The 16,528-nt window shown below is 45.8% G+C and overlaps 1 protein-coding gene across 3 annotated transcripts in view; it reads left to right on the forward strand.

The window, feature by feature from the left end:
• PRKG1 (protein kinase cGMP-dependent 1) overlaps nt 1-16,528 on the forward strand; it is a 358,167-nt gene that overhangs the window by 327,696 nt on the left and 13,943 nt on the right. For all 3 annotated transcript variants that reach the window (XM_033066125.2, XM_033066123.2, XM_033066126.2), the window contains exons 10-11: nt 5,596-5,692; nt 15,739-15,878. In XM_033066125.2, coding sequence (XP_032922016.1) covers nt 5,596-5,692; nt 15,739-15,878 — 237 coding nt within the window. The remainder of the gene's footprint in view (nt 1-5,595; nt 5,693-15,738; nt 15,879-16,528) is intronic.

The raw sequence follows: 16,528 nt of genomic DNA on the forward strand, positions 1-16,528 counted from the left end.
GGGGCATTTTGGGGCAAACCCCCTTCCAGCTAATCCATGGAGACCTGTGAGTGCTCAGATCCTGGAGAAGTCTGGAGAGCAGGTTTGGCCTTCCCCAGCAAGGGCTGGGTTCATGCCCTGGTTATTTTTTCCTGCTGCAAAGGTTTGTCAAGGAACATCCCCCAGAAGTCCTGATCCAATGGATCAATATCTGCAGGCAGTGCTGGATAAGAAGGGTTTGCACCTGGGGTGGGACTCCTGAGAGGATGAGTGGCAACACACCACAAAGAAATAGGGATTTGCTCTCAGTGCCTCCCAGGAATTTGCTTTCAGGCATTCCCAGGCTCTGGATGCTGCTGGTTGTGTCCATGCCCTGTGGCTGTCCCTGCTCCCCTCTTGTCCCCTGCCTGAGCCCCCTCAAACAGGGTGCAGCTGAAGCTCAGCATCACATGTGGACACAACATGAGGTGCTTTTGTTTTCACTTTCACCTATTCCTGGATTCCCCATTGCCCCAAATCCCTGGCAAAGACGTGATCCTGAGTTTTCTGGAGTCATTGGAGCCAGCAGGGAAGGGAAGCTGTGGCAGCCCTGCCACCATTTGCTGCATCTGCTCCTTACATCACTTTCAAGGACAAAGCCTCCTGCTGATAGGAATTCCAGCCATGTCCCTGCCACTTCCATTATTCACCTTCACACAGCACAAATCCAATCTAGGGAGCTTTACACTATTTCAGGGTATCAGGCAGGTAAGGTTCCATGGATAGACCAGACCCAGGTGGGACATTTCATCCCAGCAAAAATATGAACAATCAGATGGAGAGTAAGAATAGTCACAGAATTGAAGATTTGGGGGAATTTTTGCTTTATTTTGTACAGATTTTTTTAAAGTGCTCCATCACCTGAAGCAGCATTTAATAAGAAATAAATTGTGGCTGCCCTGTCTTGGAAGTGTTCAAGAAAACATTGGGAGGAACCTGGTCTAGTGGAAGGTGGTTGAAACAACATCATCATGAAGGTCCTTTCCAAGCCAAATTCCCTGATTCTCTGACCCCTTTAGAATCTCTCTGTATCTTAAAACCATAAGGAGAGGGCTTTTAGTGGGCACAGAAATAAAGTTTAGTTATGGGATGTATTTCCCTCCTCACCCCACCTGTGGATCTCAGACTCATTTCATCTGTATCTCCTTGCAGGCTGGCTCTGATCATCACCACCCAGGTGCTGCAGCTCCACTTCTCCCAGTTTTTGCAGAGATTCTGTAATTTCCATCTTCAGAAATGCATTTCCTCAGTGACGAGTGAGGTAGTGACCAGGCTGACCAAAAAACCAAATAAAAGGCTGCATGTTAAACAAAGCTGATGTCTGTCAGTGGGGAAGGCTCCCAAATTCTGGATTTATCCCCCCAAACTGGTGGCATTTGCTCAGATCAGGGTGGTTGGTTCCCGTTTGGTTGCAATTCCTGGCTGGCTGGCAGCCTGCAGGTGGAGAGGAGCCAAGTTTTCTCTGGAGATGACAGTTTGCTAACAGATGTCTGATGTTTCCCAACATGGTTAGGATAGGAATCAGGAGCTACTTCAGCAGAGCTGAGCAGTTGGGTAATTGCAAACCTTTGCTCCTCACATTTTCTCATTTTATCAGCTGCCTGGGTAACACAATTATTTCATTATTGTTGTTGTTGTTCATAGTTTCAGGAGGCAAAGCTTGAAATGCCTGGCAGAGTAATCATCATCCTGGGAGGGAGTGGCTCATTTAAATACTGGGAAACATCCAGCAGTGAGGAGTCACAGGATTTCTCCTCCCCTTGGGCACAGCATTGCCCAGACATTTGGGCTGTAGCTCCTGCAGTGCCATTTCAAAGGACAGGGATACTGGAAGATGGAATTTCTTCCTGACCCCCCTGATTACTGTGGTGTCTTGTGGTGTCTTGTGGTGTCTTGTGGTGTCTTGTGATGCCTGTCCCTGCTCAAGAGGACACTGAGGCAAGGCAGCTCCTCAGAGCAGGTATTTTATTTGGAGGCAGGGAAGGGAGTTCCTAAGCCCCAGCTCTTGCAGAGGAAGTTTCAGGAGGTTTCTCCTGTTCAGATTCACAGGAAATCTTGGAGAAGAGCTTGGAGGCTCTGCAGAATGCTCCTGCCCAACTCAGACCTGAACATCTCCTGTGCTGCTCTCTGAGGTCCCACTCTGTTGTCAGCTTCAGGAGTGGGCTGGGAGCTCTGCCAAGGTTGGGCTAGTGTCAGTAGGTGACAAAAACCTGCTTCAATAAGCAGAAAGTCCCATTAGGAGCACACTGGGAGTTGATTCCTGGTATCCCACCAGCTCCTGCTAAAAGCTCCACCTTCATTTTAAAAGCTCTTTATTAAAGAACAGACTGTTCATTTGTTCATTCCTTTTGGATCACACATTCCCTGTATTCCCTGTATCTTCTCTTTTTGTGCACTTCCAGCTATGATTTTCCAGGAATTTTGACCTGGGATGAGCAGCATAATTATCAAAATTATCGAGGGAAAGGCTCTTTCTAATTACAGCTATTTCAACTGGAGACCAGCAAGCCCAGAAATCCCTGTGCAGGAAGTTCAGGCCTCGTGTCTGCACAACTCCAGAACGGCACTGAATGTGCCTGTGATGCCACTTGTGCCTCCAAGGTGTCTTCCCAGCTAATTCAGAAATTGAATGAATTCCAGAGGTCAGAAAAGCATTTGATTATTTGGAAAGTCTCCAAGCACTGGCATAAGGCTAGGATTTACAATAAAATTGCCTTTCTGATTTAAGAGGAATGGCATGAGGTTGTGGCATCTCCAAAGTGGAGAAAATCACCCTGCACTGGCACAGGTGGATTTGTCCCACAAAAGGATGAGTTATTCCCACCTTATCCTGCACAAGTGGGGTCCAACTGTCCCTACTCTGATCCCACCTCTGTTCTATGGAGCTGCTTCCCTGAACAGATTGCCCACAGAGCCTCTGGGCTCTCCTCCCTGGGGCTGTTGCAGAGCTGTGTGCACACAATGCTGTGCCCTGTGCTCTGGGATGGCCCTGCTGGAGCAGGGAGAGGCCACCAGATGTGGTCCTTTCCAGCCTGAGCCATCCTGTAAATATCCCAGACACTCCTGACTGTTGCAGATTCTTTATCCTGATCCAGAATGGAACATTTTCCTAGAGAAAAATATTAATATATCAACATCTTTATTCCTTAGCACTGCCCTCCCAGTGCCTTGAAAGGGCCTCTTTACTTTGGGAGGTGATAAAATCAAACATCACAGATGTTTTTTATCATTGTTGTGTTGAGTGAGGAGCTCACACTGCAGAATCTTGGGAGCTTCTGTTCAGGGAGCAGCACACTCAGCCTCAGGAATTTGGAAGGAATTCTAAACTTCGTGATAAGGATCATACCCCTGGTTTCTGATTTAGCTTGGGAATATTTGTATTTTCATCTTTTAATTGAAGATATTTATCCTCCAGCTTAGCAGGTTTGGAATGCATAACAATTTATAGGAATTTGGTGTTTAAGTGGACTTGGGCTGGGAATAAAACAATTCCAGTGGGACTGTTGTTAGTGGGCGTGGGAAGGGCTTGTTTGCTTGATTTTACCTGTGTTCTGGTTTCACTGCATATTATTGGCATTTCTTTGGGGGTTTGGAGGCTTGTTGCACTGCATTTAGAAAAAAATGCAACCAATGTGTCTCATTTGCTTTGCTGCACTTGTATGTACTCACTACATCCAAGAGGGAATTAGCCAAGGGATTTCCACAAGCAATCCCAAGAATGCAGCAAGTATTTTTCTAAGCAAAATAGTAGGTTTTTTACATGTTCCAATGCAAATCCAGAAGATTTCAGCTTCCTTATCCAGGAAGGTGTCCCTGCCATGGCAGGGAGGTTGAAATCAAATGGTCTTGAAGGTCCCATCCAACCTAAACCGTTGTATGACCCTGGCCCTGAAATTTCACATCTGTTTGTGCGTTGGCAGGAAATTTTCCACGCTGGGATTTGATCTTCCTGGTAGTTAGAAATAATTAAAGGTATTTAACTGCTCCACACATTCATCATGGAAACGAGAGGCGCTCACTGCTCTGTCACCCCTGAAGTGACAGCTCTGCTGTGCTTTGAAAGGGGACATTGAAATCCTTTTCTAGTGCTAGCTCAGCATTCACCTCATGATGAGCACGAAGGGATCAATGAGCAGCTGTGGCACACAAGGTTATCCCAAGTTCACAGTGGGCTCCGTGCTGATTGGCTTCCAAAGTTGGATGCATCAGGAACAAGGTCACCCATAGGATCTGGTGACAGCATAAAAAATAAAGCAGAGCTGAAGTCATTTGTTGACAGCACGCCCTGGGAGCGAATTGTGCTTTGTTGCCTCAGATTTGGGTTTTCATGATGTGACATTTCACACTGTTGGACTCCTGTTTGTAGGTTTCCCTTTTCACTTGGAAAATGATGGAATTTTGCTCTCTGTCCCCCATTGACAATGAGGTTTTAAATAGAGCAGAGGAGGTGGTTTGAAGGGAATCTGTCAGTAAATCAGTTCATGCTGTTAATGAAATAATAAATAAGGAATGTCCCAAAGCTGGCCAGGTAGCTCCGGGAGTGGGATGGAGGCTCATCTTCCCACTGCTGTTACCCTGCACAAGGAAAACCTCCAGTAATTATACCCTACTGCTAATTGCAAGCTATTCCAGCTAAAATGAAGCCCTGCACCCTCCAGGCCTCCCTCCATAATCCAGCCAACTCTTTACCCTTAAAGTCACCCGCAGCCAAAGGTCGGACACACGCAGGGATTCTCCGGCAGCTGAATGTCACATTTTATGGAGGGGGTGGATCTTGCTCATCCATTTCCCCTCCAAGCCTTTCTAAAAATACCCTAAACTTTATCAAGGAGCTATTTTGGAGGAATTATGGTCATGGATAGGCATGAGAAGCTGATTCTGAGAGGCTTGCATGGGTTGGAGTTGCGTGTTCCTTACTCAGGGGCTTGGTCTTGTGGCGCAGTTGGCTGTGGGATAAACAGAGAGCACCGGGATTTTGGGACCTCCTGGCTTGGGATGGCTGCTCTGAGTGGGTTTATAGGAGAACAAGTGAAGATATCCTTATAGGAATGTTGATCTGTGACTGAAGTCATTCATTTCAGGCATTTGCAGCTTATCAGATCTGATTTCATAAAACCTGGCTGAGATTTCTCTCCAGGGACCTTTGGTGATCCTGCCACTTCCAATAAACATTTATAGAAACTGCTGCCAGCCTGTGGACACGAGAAACTCCTAGGAGATACTTTTATCTTCCAAAAATCCTTAAAGACACCTAAATATTTAAAAGCAAACCCCACCCAGGAGAAGATGGATAGAAAGTGCCCAGCTGTAGCCTTGGGAGCTGGATTGCAGTGCCAGGCGTTGGCTTTGCACCCTCAGTAGGGATGTTTGCTATTCCCCCTTGGAAAACCATGCCCTGCAGAGCCATGCTGGGACTGGGAGCAGCAGAATGCTGAGCTAAAAGCCAATTTTGAACGCTGAGATGGAAGTGCAGCAGGTAAAGGCTGGCCCAGGCTCCCACAGCTCGGGGGCGGCGGCGCGCACTGCTCAGGTTTGCACCTCTAAGAAATTTCCATTTTTTCGCCTCAAAACCTCCAGATACGAAGCCGAAGCTGCCTTCTTTGCCAACCTGAAACTGTCGGATTTCAACATCATCGACACCCTGGGAGTCGGAGGCTTCGGGAGAGTGGAGCTGGTAGGTGACTTCTTCTTTGTGTGATGTCCTAAAACAACTGCTGTGTTAAAGGCTTTCTTTTCTTTGTCATTACACCCCTATAACCCTGAGAAAAATGATCTGCTGGGATTATATAGTGAAGAAAGTTGACTTACATTTCCTGAGGCATAAAAAAATGTACCGATAAATGCTTTGCAGTAGCCAAGAAGGATTTATGTCCTAGGCTGAGAGAGAAGCACACATATCCTCTCTCTCTTAAGTGGTTTATGACATTGATTTATGGCCTTTTAAAAAGAACCTGGAGAACTGGATGAGAGCTGGGATTGGAAGAGCAATCTAAAATCTAAGATCCAGAGTAGGGGTAGAAAGCATCTCCTACACATTTTTTATTCAGGTCTAGGGAGGTTGCACTTGGGTGAACTCAAAGCACATCCAGCGCCTGACCCATGACAATACATCCCAGAGAGCGCCTCTTTTTGTGCAGAATTGTAGAGAAAAGACAAAATCCGAGCCTGCTTTTTGCTCTGCTTGGCTTTGGAGCTCTGGGGTCTCCTTTAAAGCAGAGCCTGAGCAAGAGGCAACCTGTTTGTAGCACCGAGGCAACGCAAAACCTTGGAGTAGGAAGAGGGAGTTGGGTTACACCACGGAGGAGCTCCGGACACCGGACACTCATGCGCTATGTCAGGAACTCCTGCAAGCCCGGGCAGAAGGGGAACAGAGTTCCTGTTGCCACCACAAAACCTCAGGGAAGCCTCCACTCTGTAACCCTGTGGGAGCTGAAGGCAGCTGGGAATTGGAAAATGGGCAGAACGAGGTGGTTTGGGTGGTTATTTGTGATGTGAAGAGTAAATTTGGTGAGCAAAGCTCCACTTGTTCTTCCCTGTGGTTTATTCCTCACTTTTCCCAGATGGATGTGAAATCCTGTGGAGGAGAGAGCATCTGTGGAACACTGGTCCCTTCCTGGGGTTTGGGGTTTAACGTGTGATTATTTTATTCATGAATATTTAATTTACGAGTATTTGAAGGAGTCACCAGCTGAGGATGCTTTAGAGCAGGAGGTGGTGCTCAACCTTGCTTTTGAAGTCCCTCCATCCTCTCCTGATGCCAGGGATTTACCTCTTAAATTAACATCTGGCTCCTCCACCCTGTAGTGAGGGACCCACCAGTTTGGGGCTTGGTTTGAGCCTTGTGAAGGTTTGGGGTTCATTTTTAAGGGGTTTTTCCAACCTCAAGGTGTTCCTGGGGAGGTGCATGGCTTTGTCTCCATGAGGGATTGCTGGTGGGAGCCTCACTGGTGGCCATGGGTGACAAAAGCTCCACCTTGGTGATGTGTGACCCTGGCCCAGGTGAGAGGAAGAGCAGGAGGTGCTCTGTTCCTTCAAGGTACCAGCTCGAGTAGAAATATTCCACTCTGAGCAGATGTTCACACCTCAGAAACCTCCAAGAAGCCCTGGAGCCTCCTAGGGTGGGAAAAACATTCCCAGAGGGTTTCTGCAGGGATGGGTGTCCCTCTCCTGAGCAGGAAAATGCTGGAGAAGCTCATTTTTTGTAGCTCTTAACTGACACTGAACTGCACACAGATGAAACATATTTGAAAGTGTAGCTCAACACACCAGATTTTGTTGTTTTTCTTTTACCACAGAAGGAAATTTAGTTATAAAGCCAAGAAAACTCCTTTTGTCAAAACTGAGCCTGGAATTGCTGCCTCATGCTTCCACCTCCTCCATTAAAAATATGGTTTATTACTCCAGGCTAAAAATGTAAAATATATTGGAGGAATCAGCTCTTTTATTGCCTGGATATGGAAGTGCAGGAATGTTCCTGGAAAACATTCAGTGTTTTTGTGCTTTCCAGGAGTAAAATGGACCAAAAAAGTGAAGGACATGGCAAGGAAAAGGGATTTTATAGCTTTGGGCACGAAGCCTCAGAACATCACTGCTGGAGGGGGCAACTGGTGGTGGCTGGGGGGAAACTGGAATGTCTGGGGCTGGCATTGGCCAAGAAGGGATAAAATTCCCATTGGATGTGGTTTTCCAGACACCTCTGGAAATGCTGGTGCCTTGGAGAGGTTGCCCTTTCCTAAAAGATATGGCTTTTAGGTCAGCCAGCCTAAAATAGAAATGATTTTCAATTCCATGGCTATTACACATGGAAATCCCCTTCTGTCTTGCTTTTCCAGGCAGTTTTGTTTTCTGTATTTCAGGACAAAATTCCAAAGCATTGGAATCAGTGTTCTTTGCTCAGATTTTTGGTGGCTCCCTGGTGCCTCTTCCAACATCCTTATGGATGTTCCTCTTCATCCCAAATTGGGCTATGTAATCAACTTTTATCTAGGTTTTTCTTGAGGAATAAACCGTCCAGGATTGGAGAAACCACAGCAAATGGGAGGAGCAGACTTTTTGGGATGCATCCACTCCTGTTTACAGCTCAGCCTCCCTGCTTTATGTCAGCTGAGCATCTTCTGGAGTGGGATCCAGGATGAACATTAGCATGTCACCTCATGTGTCAGGGATGAAGGACATGTGTCCCCAACCCTCAGAAATCATCTCTGCTCACCTTTATTGCTCTTGGCTTTGTTCTTTAATTTCCTTTTCTCTCAAGTCCTGTGCTCCTGACTGTTTGCCCAAGGTCAGTTCTTCTGGGTTTAAATCAAGATTATTTTTGGTAGCTCTGAAATAAATACATTGGAGTAGCTGAATATCTGGGATTGGAGTCATTTTTTTATGGAATCAGTTCCTGTAGGTGATGGCTGAGCACAGAGAGACTAAAAATCTCATCCTTGCCTTCTGCACTCCTTCTGGTTTTGTAGTGGCCCCAAAAACCAAAATTCCTTTGCAATATGGAGATTTCTAAAGACACAAATTAAAACATGCACATAAAATGTTCCAGCCATATTTTACAGGCTCTGTACAAAGTGGACACGGAATATTTCAGCTTTATTTATGTTTTAAGAGAAAGCTGGCCCCAGCTTCTGAAGTGCAATTAAGTCTCTTCCAGCCTGCAGCCTATGTTGTAAACAAAGCCATTAGTAAATTAATTAGATAATGAGGAAAAACTCACAGAAATTGTCTTCTGATAGCCTGACAGATGCAGAATCCAGATATTTATTGGTGGAAATTTCCAACTGTGTCCAATTTCCAATTCCCAAGCAAGCTGTTTTTCCTAGCTATTGCAAAGGTTTTTATTAGAAAGATCATTTTTCTCTTGGAAATCTCCTAATTTTGGGGTTTAATTGTCAGGAATTGCCTCGAGCTGTGCCAGGGGAGGCTCAGCTTGGACAGCAGGAGGAATTTCTGCATGGAAAGGGTGCTCAGGCCTTGGCAGGGGCTGCCCAGGGAGCTTTGGAGTCCCCACCCCTGGAGGTGTCCAAGGAAGGGCTGGAGGTGGCACTCAGTGCTCTGGGCTGGGGACAAGGTGGGCACTGGGCACAGCTTGGGCTCCATGGGCTGGGGGGGCTTTTCCAGCCTCAGGGATCCTGGGATTCTGTCAGGATTTTGGCTTTTGCAACAAAGGATCTTTTGGTTGCTATGAAGGGGGGAAAATTTGGGGATTTCAGTGAGGGATCTGAGATTGGGTACCCAAGAAATTCCCAAACTCATCTGACAATGTCACTCTTTCTGAGCTCAGCACAATCCTGGGGATGATCTGACCCCTTTTTTCCATCCTTTCCCAACATTTGCAGCTTATTCCCTTCTCCAGCATGTGCAGGATGTTTGCTTTTATCACACAGCCACGTGGGGCTGGACCATTACAGGGCTGTGTTTTAATTTTCCCTGGATTTTGAATTCCTGTTGAAACTAAAAGCATCCTTTGTAGATGGAAACACATCCTGGGGCTTGTCTGTTCACAGAAAGGGTCTTGGCAAAGTCTGGAAAGATAGGATGTGTTGGGAGCCCATCAAATCTGGGAAGAGGCTGGATCAGAATATGAGCTGAGACAGAGATTTCAGCTCCAGCTGGAGGCAGGAATTAAACATAAAAATAGGTTTTATATTTCAGACAAATCCAAACTGAGAAGCAGAGCAGGATCATGTATGGGATTGTTGGAGTTTAGCTCAATTTGATATTTCCAAGATCCCACAGCAGTGAGTTTTTCCATTTCCCATACATCTTAGCTATAGAACCCTTCTTCCTTTATTTACTTTTCTTTGGAATGATTTATGCATGAAACCCTTTACATTCCTCACTGCTTTTTAGCCCTTTGCTTCCACAGAAATTTCTGCAAAATCATTTTTACCTCTGGTCTTTATAAAAAGACAGAAATTTTAACATATTTTAATGTATTTACCCAATATTTGCCCTTTGCTCATAAAAAACTTGGTGGTGTTTGTTGTCAAGCAATAAAAATCAGTTTTCAGGGATCAGGATATGGAGTTAAAGGGGTTTAGCAGTTGAGTATTTGATTAAAAATTGCTGCATTTGCTTTTTTTAGTATCTTCCTAGTCTACTTTTGCAAAGTAGTTTTCCTGTAGAGCCCCATAGTGCTCCAATTGGGATAGGAAATTTGGTACTTTCCCAACCAATGGAATCTGGATTAATTAAAAAAAATAATAAGGTCACTGTCATGGACAGCTTCTACCCTGAAGCACACTGGGAATTAATTTTGAAGAACTCATCCTTCAAAATTCAGCCTACAATGTATCTTGTAGATTTCATTTTTACTCCATTATTTTTCTTTCCATCTTCTCCTAAAATCCCAGAATCCCAGGATAGTTTGGGTTGGAAGGGACCTTAAAGGTCCAAAATTCCACCCCCCCTGCCATGGGCAGGACACCTTCCACTGTCCCAGGCTGCTCCAAGCCATGTCTGAGGTGGGGTTTATTTAAGTCTTGACTTATTTTCCAACCTAACCCAGCACAGTGTGCTCTGTAGTCAGCCCTAAATTAATGTTGGGCTTGAGGTAGGGAGTGGGAATCTTATTTGGATATGTAAATGATCATTTTTCTCTAAACTTAGGTCAGGAGAGAGGCTGAATCTGGCCTTAAGGAGATGTGGGAAGTCCCCTAAAATCCTTATGGATCATTGAGGCTGGAAAAGCCCTCCCAGCCCACAGAGCCCAAGCTGTGCCCAGTGCCCACCTTGTCCCCAGCCCAGAGCACTGAGTGCCACCTCCAGCCCTTCCTTGGACACCTCCAGGGATGGGGACTCCAAAGCTCCCTGGGCAGCCCCTGCCAAGGCCTGAGCACCCTTTCCATGCAGAAATTCCTCCTGCTGTCCAAGCTGAGCCTCCCCTGGCACAGCTTGAGGCCGTTTCCCCTTGTCCTGTCCCTGTTCCCTGGCAGCACAGCCTGCCCACCCCTCTGGCTGATTATGAGGAGTTCTCTTCCATGCTGGGATAAGAATCCTTTCAGCAGGAAAAGCAGGCTGTCCCCTTTTGCTGGGACAGGAGCAGTCACTGCTCTATGTGTGCAGCAGTTCAGCTGTCAGGATCAGGAGAGCTCAGCTTGCAAACACTGCTCTCAGCAACAACTGCTGCTATTTTTGTTGGTTCCAGCAGATCAAGTTGGGAAACAGGGAAAATGCAGGACCTTGGGAATGCCCAGCAAGCAGGAGCACTTGGAATTCAGCTCCCCAAAGCGCTGGTGTTGAGTCAGTTCTTATTTAATGTGATCGGGAAATAGCCTAGAATTTCAGCAGAGCATGGATTTCTGGCTCCTGTCTGTTGGAAGAATTCCATAGGAAGCAAAATTCCCTTGGAAAAACATCTCTGTTTTGTGGAGGTTCTGAGGGACACAGAGGGAGGCTGTGGTGAGTGGACTCCTCAAAGCCACCCCTCCCATGGGCAGGGACACCTTCCACACCTTGGACACTTCCAGGGATCCAGGGGCAGCCACAGCTTCTCTGTGTCAGGGCCTGCCCACCCTCCCAGGGAACAATTCCTTCCCAACATCCCATCCATCCCTGCCCTCTGGCAGTGGGAAGCCATTCCCTGTGTCATGTCCCTCCATCCCTTGGAAATGCAATGTTCAGTCAGGGAAATAAATCCTTCTCTGGGGGCTTGTTCTGCATCCTGGTAAATATTTATAAAAGTTTCCACTTTCCCAGGGTCAGCTGGGATTGGATCAGCACAAGAATTGCTGGAGTTGCAGACTGTATATAACACACACAGGGATGATTGATAGGGAATACAGGCAGGGAAGGAGGAAGGATAAGAAACACAGGGCTGTTTTTTCCCTTTTTCCATTGAGCTCTGGATTTCATCTCATCAATACCCATTTTCTCAACCAGCCTGAGGAAGCACCAAGCTGTAAAACCATATTTATTTCTATATAAGTGTTAAAAACTAGACAGAAATCAAGCCTGGAGTGTTCTGTGTGTCCTGAAAACTGCAGAAGTTTAAAACCATAAGCAAAGGAAGGATTTTGGAGTGGTTCCCACAGGAGGAGCCAGCTGTGATCCTATGAAACAAAGACATGGAAAAGCCAGACTGCATCTCTCCTTTTTCCCTGTCTTGCTTTGCCCACAGAATTCCAGAGTGGTTTGGGTTGGAAGAGACCTTAAAGCCCACCCCATTCCACCCCCTGCCATGGGCAGGGACACCTCCCACTGTATTTATACCTGCATATATTCCATATTTCTATTAGCCATGCACTTCTATATGCAACATATATTTTATGTACATTTTATATCTCCAAGCAAAATAAAAACATTTTTATTCAATTTTTCTTCCACCTTCTGAGCTCAAACCCAAAGTCCTTGTGGTTCCTGTGGCTCCCTGGGCTGGTTTTCCCATTAGGATTGAAGGACAGAGTGTGCTTAGCAGCCCCTTGTCATCTTCTCAGGAATAATCCTGTTTGGCATTTTTAAAATAAAAAAGTCCAGGTGACTCCTACTTTTCTTTTTCAGCTTTTGGAATGAGACTGGGATTGGACATGGGGGCATTCTTGTATTAATTAACAGAAGATTATTACTAAAAACTGTTATTGGTAAGAATAATAGAAGTGATCTGGTGTTTCCCACCTGGGGATATTAATTAATGTAAGAATAATAAAAATTATTATTGCTAAGAGTAATAGAAGTGACCTGGTGCTTCCCACCTTTACATCATAAAATAGTCCTCAAAGTCCCCTCATTTGGCAGAAAGCAGAGCAAGGAGAGGGCTCAGGCAAGCTAGAAAAGAATGAAAAGCCTCCCGAGCTCATTTTCCACGTGATTTAAAAAATAGCCCTTAGATTCTGTCCCTGGCCAGCTCTGGTGCATCAGCACTTTTAATGCAAATTAATCCCTCTGTGGTTTCAAATTCCCACAAATCCTCTGCCTTCCAAAGGACTGGGAATGGAAAATGGATCTGAATTCTCTGATGGCATCAGGTCCAAGCCTTGCCTGAACTAATTGCAGCTGCCTGTTCTATATTTAATAAAACAATCATTTAATGTATTAATATATTAATATTAATTATTTTAATAGAATAATATGTTTAATATCATAATAATTGCAGCTGATTTTTCTATATTTAATATTTGCAGCAATGAGGATATCCTCAAACACCAAATAAATTCCCTGCCTTCTTCCTCCTGGAAATTTCCTTCCCTGGACTTACTCGAAAGTGTAAAAAAGCAAGCGACTTCCCCAGGCTCTCCATCCCTGACAAAATAGCAATAAAATTTTTAAAAATAGCTTTTTTCATGAGAGACACAAAAATTAGGTGCTCAAAATACATGGTTTTAAATAAGGGGACACAGTGGGATTTATTCCCAGACCCTTTGTTCTGTGATACTGGAATTTATTCTCCTCAGTCTCCACCAGGTTGTTTGGTTTATTTTCACACTGATGCCTGGTACAGATTTAACATTAGGAAATTGGGAATTTCAAGTGAATTTAGAGTGCTCAATATATTCATTTTTTAAATTGATGCCCAAATCAACCAAGAAATGCTCGATTTTGCTGCTTGGAGCTGCTTTCTTGATTATTTTTGTGTGTGGACAAACTAACATTAAAAAATACAGGCTGAAAAAGTACAGATCTGATCTGGAGAATCTGATGGGGATTTGCAAAGACTTTGGTGTGAAATAATTTGAGGGGACAGTGGCAGTGCTTGTCCATCACTGCATGGACTGGTCTGTGGGAAGACAAGGAATCTGGATTCCCATCAAAAGAAAGAGGGATGAGTTCTCCACATGTTTATCCTTAGTCCTCTCAAATTTTAATTCTTTCTTGTTTTTAAGTTTTGGTAAATTCTGCTCAGCCCAGATTTCACCTTGATTTTCATCAGGTCTTTTGATCCCTGTGTGTCACCTCCCTGCACCCCTGGCTTGATTCAGATGGGGTAACAGCCAATATTTCATCCAAACAGTTAAACTCAAGCCATTTATTCAAAATGTGGCTTTAAAAAAAAATATAAACCAAACCCTAACCCCAAACCAAAAGTGCTTTTATCACTTTTATTTGGTCAAAAATACAGAATTGTTTTGTGCTTTGAGCTGTGGTCAAACCAGGATAAGGAATAATGGGGCAGCAGGGATGGGGAAAAATGTTTTGGTTTACTTTTTTGGCATTGTTTTGGTGTTTGTGATGTGTTTCTCTGAAAATAAAATGGTAAACACAGATTTCCAGCAAAGATAATAATTAGCAGGGTGAATCTCAGTGTGAAAAACAGGACAGCAGGAGCTTTGGAAAACCAGAAGTTTTATGTGGGCTTGGAAATTCCTGGGGCTGTGGGAAATGAGAAACCACAAATCCGGCATATATATAAAAAATTTATATTTGTATATATATATTTATATAGTATATATATAAAATAGATATAAAATATATTAGATATATCAAAAATAGTTTAATGATGAAAACTTTGGCCACAGCTGGGTAGCCTCTCATTTGTTGGAAACCTCTCTGCCAGCTGAAGACCAACCTGTTGGGATTGATTTCCTTAAGGTCTGCATGTCCTTTTGGACTTGAGGCTCCCAGTTTGATTGCTGGGGATACCATCCTTGCTGGTGTTTCCATGGGGATACCATCCCTGCTGGTGTTTCCATGGGGATACCATCCCTGCTGGTGTTTCCCTGATCCCTGCACCATGACAGAACAAAGCAGGTGGACAAGAAACTGTTCAAGTTCAGCATGTGATGCCCGGGGGGAAGTTTGGATAACACTGTTGGGAACATGGTGGAATTATTGAGGTGTCTGTGCAGGGCCAGGAGTTGGACTGAATCATTCTTGAGGGGCTCTTCCAACTCAGCACATTCCATGGTTCTACAAAGGTGCCATGTCTCGTGTCCACCCACGTTGCTGTCAGCAAAGCAATACAAAACCAGGTCTGACATTAAATAAATTCTGATTGCATGAGTGTTGCCTCCTCATCGTAAAGGCAGGCTGGGTTCTGTCGGGGCTCAGTGACTGCCAAGCTGCTTCCCTCTGGCAGAAACCAAATTCCTACAAGGACAGCAAAAGAGAAATTGCCAGATGGCACCTCGTGCCTGACACGGGGAAAGCACCTCACTGGAATATTGTTTCGAGCAGCTGCTGGGGGAATTTAGCAGCCTTGGAGGCCTGGGAGGTCAGCAGCGGGGTTCCTTTGAGAGGGCTGGCCAGGATGGGAAGGGTGGCCGCCTTCCAGCTGGCTTTGGGATAGGGACCTGTCCCTCGGGGTGGCTCAGGCTCTGAAGTTGCCAGGGTTACCCCGAGAGCAAGCAAACAACTCCTGTCAGCCTCAGCTCGGGAAACCAGGCTAAAAATAGGGGGCAGAGGCCAGAGGTGAAAAGCAAAGCTGTGAGTGGGCAGTGCTGCTGGGAGGCCAGGTCTGCTCATCCTCTGCAGGCATCCCTGTTCTGCAATTCCCAGCCACAGCCAGCACAGGTGGGGGAGCTGGAGCAAAGGGATTTGGGGAACCTGGGTGTGAACTGGCAACATCTCCTGACCTGAGAGCAACACCCACATTTGGCTTTTCCCTAAAAATCATGGCGTTTAGAAAGGACATTTTTAGCAGTAAACCGAGTAGTTAGAAACCTGGATCCACGAGTGGAGAGGTGGGAGGAATTCCTGGAAGGCAGGCAGTGGGATTGCCAATGGGGAGGTGGGATTGCAGGCAGGCTGTGCCCTGTGTGTAAGCCTGGCCTGTCCTGCCGTGCCCAGGTGCAGCTGAAGAGCGAGGAGGCCAAGACGTTCGCCATGAAGATCCTGAAGAAGCGGCACATCGTGGACACGCGGCAGCAGGAGCACATCCGCTCCGAGAAGCAGATCATGCAGAGCGCCCACTCCGACTTCATCGTCAGGTACCTCCCTCTGCCTGGGCCTGAGCCCTCAGCATCCCAGGGGTGCACCCAAGGGATCGGCCAGCCAGCAGGGAAAAGCCTGCAGCTCCACTCCTGCACTGGGCACAGCTCGCTGGTGCTGCCAGACAATCTGTGTGGAATCACAGAATGGTTTGGGTTGGAAGGGATCTCAAAGCCCATCCAGTGCCACCCCTGCCATGGGCAGGGACACCTTCCACTATCCCAGGCTGCTCCAAGCCCCAAAGTCCAACCCGGCCTTGAACACTCCCAGGGATCCAGGGGCAGCCACAGCTGCTCTGGGCACCCTGTGCCAGGGCCTGCCCACCCTCCCAGGGAACAATTCCTTCCCTTTGTCCCCTGACCCAAGTCCTTCTCCAGCTCTCTTGGAGCTCCTTCAGGCACTGGGCTCACCATCTAGAATTTATACATACATATGAATATATGAAAATATATATATATATTTATTATGACTTGGCTTTGCTCCTGCTCCAGTTGAATTTTCCATTTCCTTCTTAATTTCTGAGTTTTCCTTCTCACTAAGGGAAGCTGGAAGGCAGGGCTTCATCCTTTGAAATGACACAGTGCCATAACAATGACCAGCTGTGTCCAACATTTCTCTTTATGGAATATTTGACAACTTGAGTTCAGCA

Source organism: Catharus ustulatus, chromosome 8, assembly GCF_009819885.2.
Source record: "Catharus ustulatus isolate bCatUst1 chromosome 8, bCatUst1.pri.v2, whole genome shotgun sequence".
Classification (NCBI taxonomy): Eukaryota; Metazoa; Chordata; class Aves; order Passeriformes; family Turdidae; genus Catharus; species Catharus ustulatus.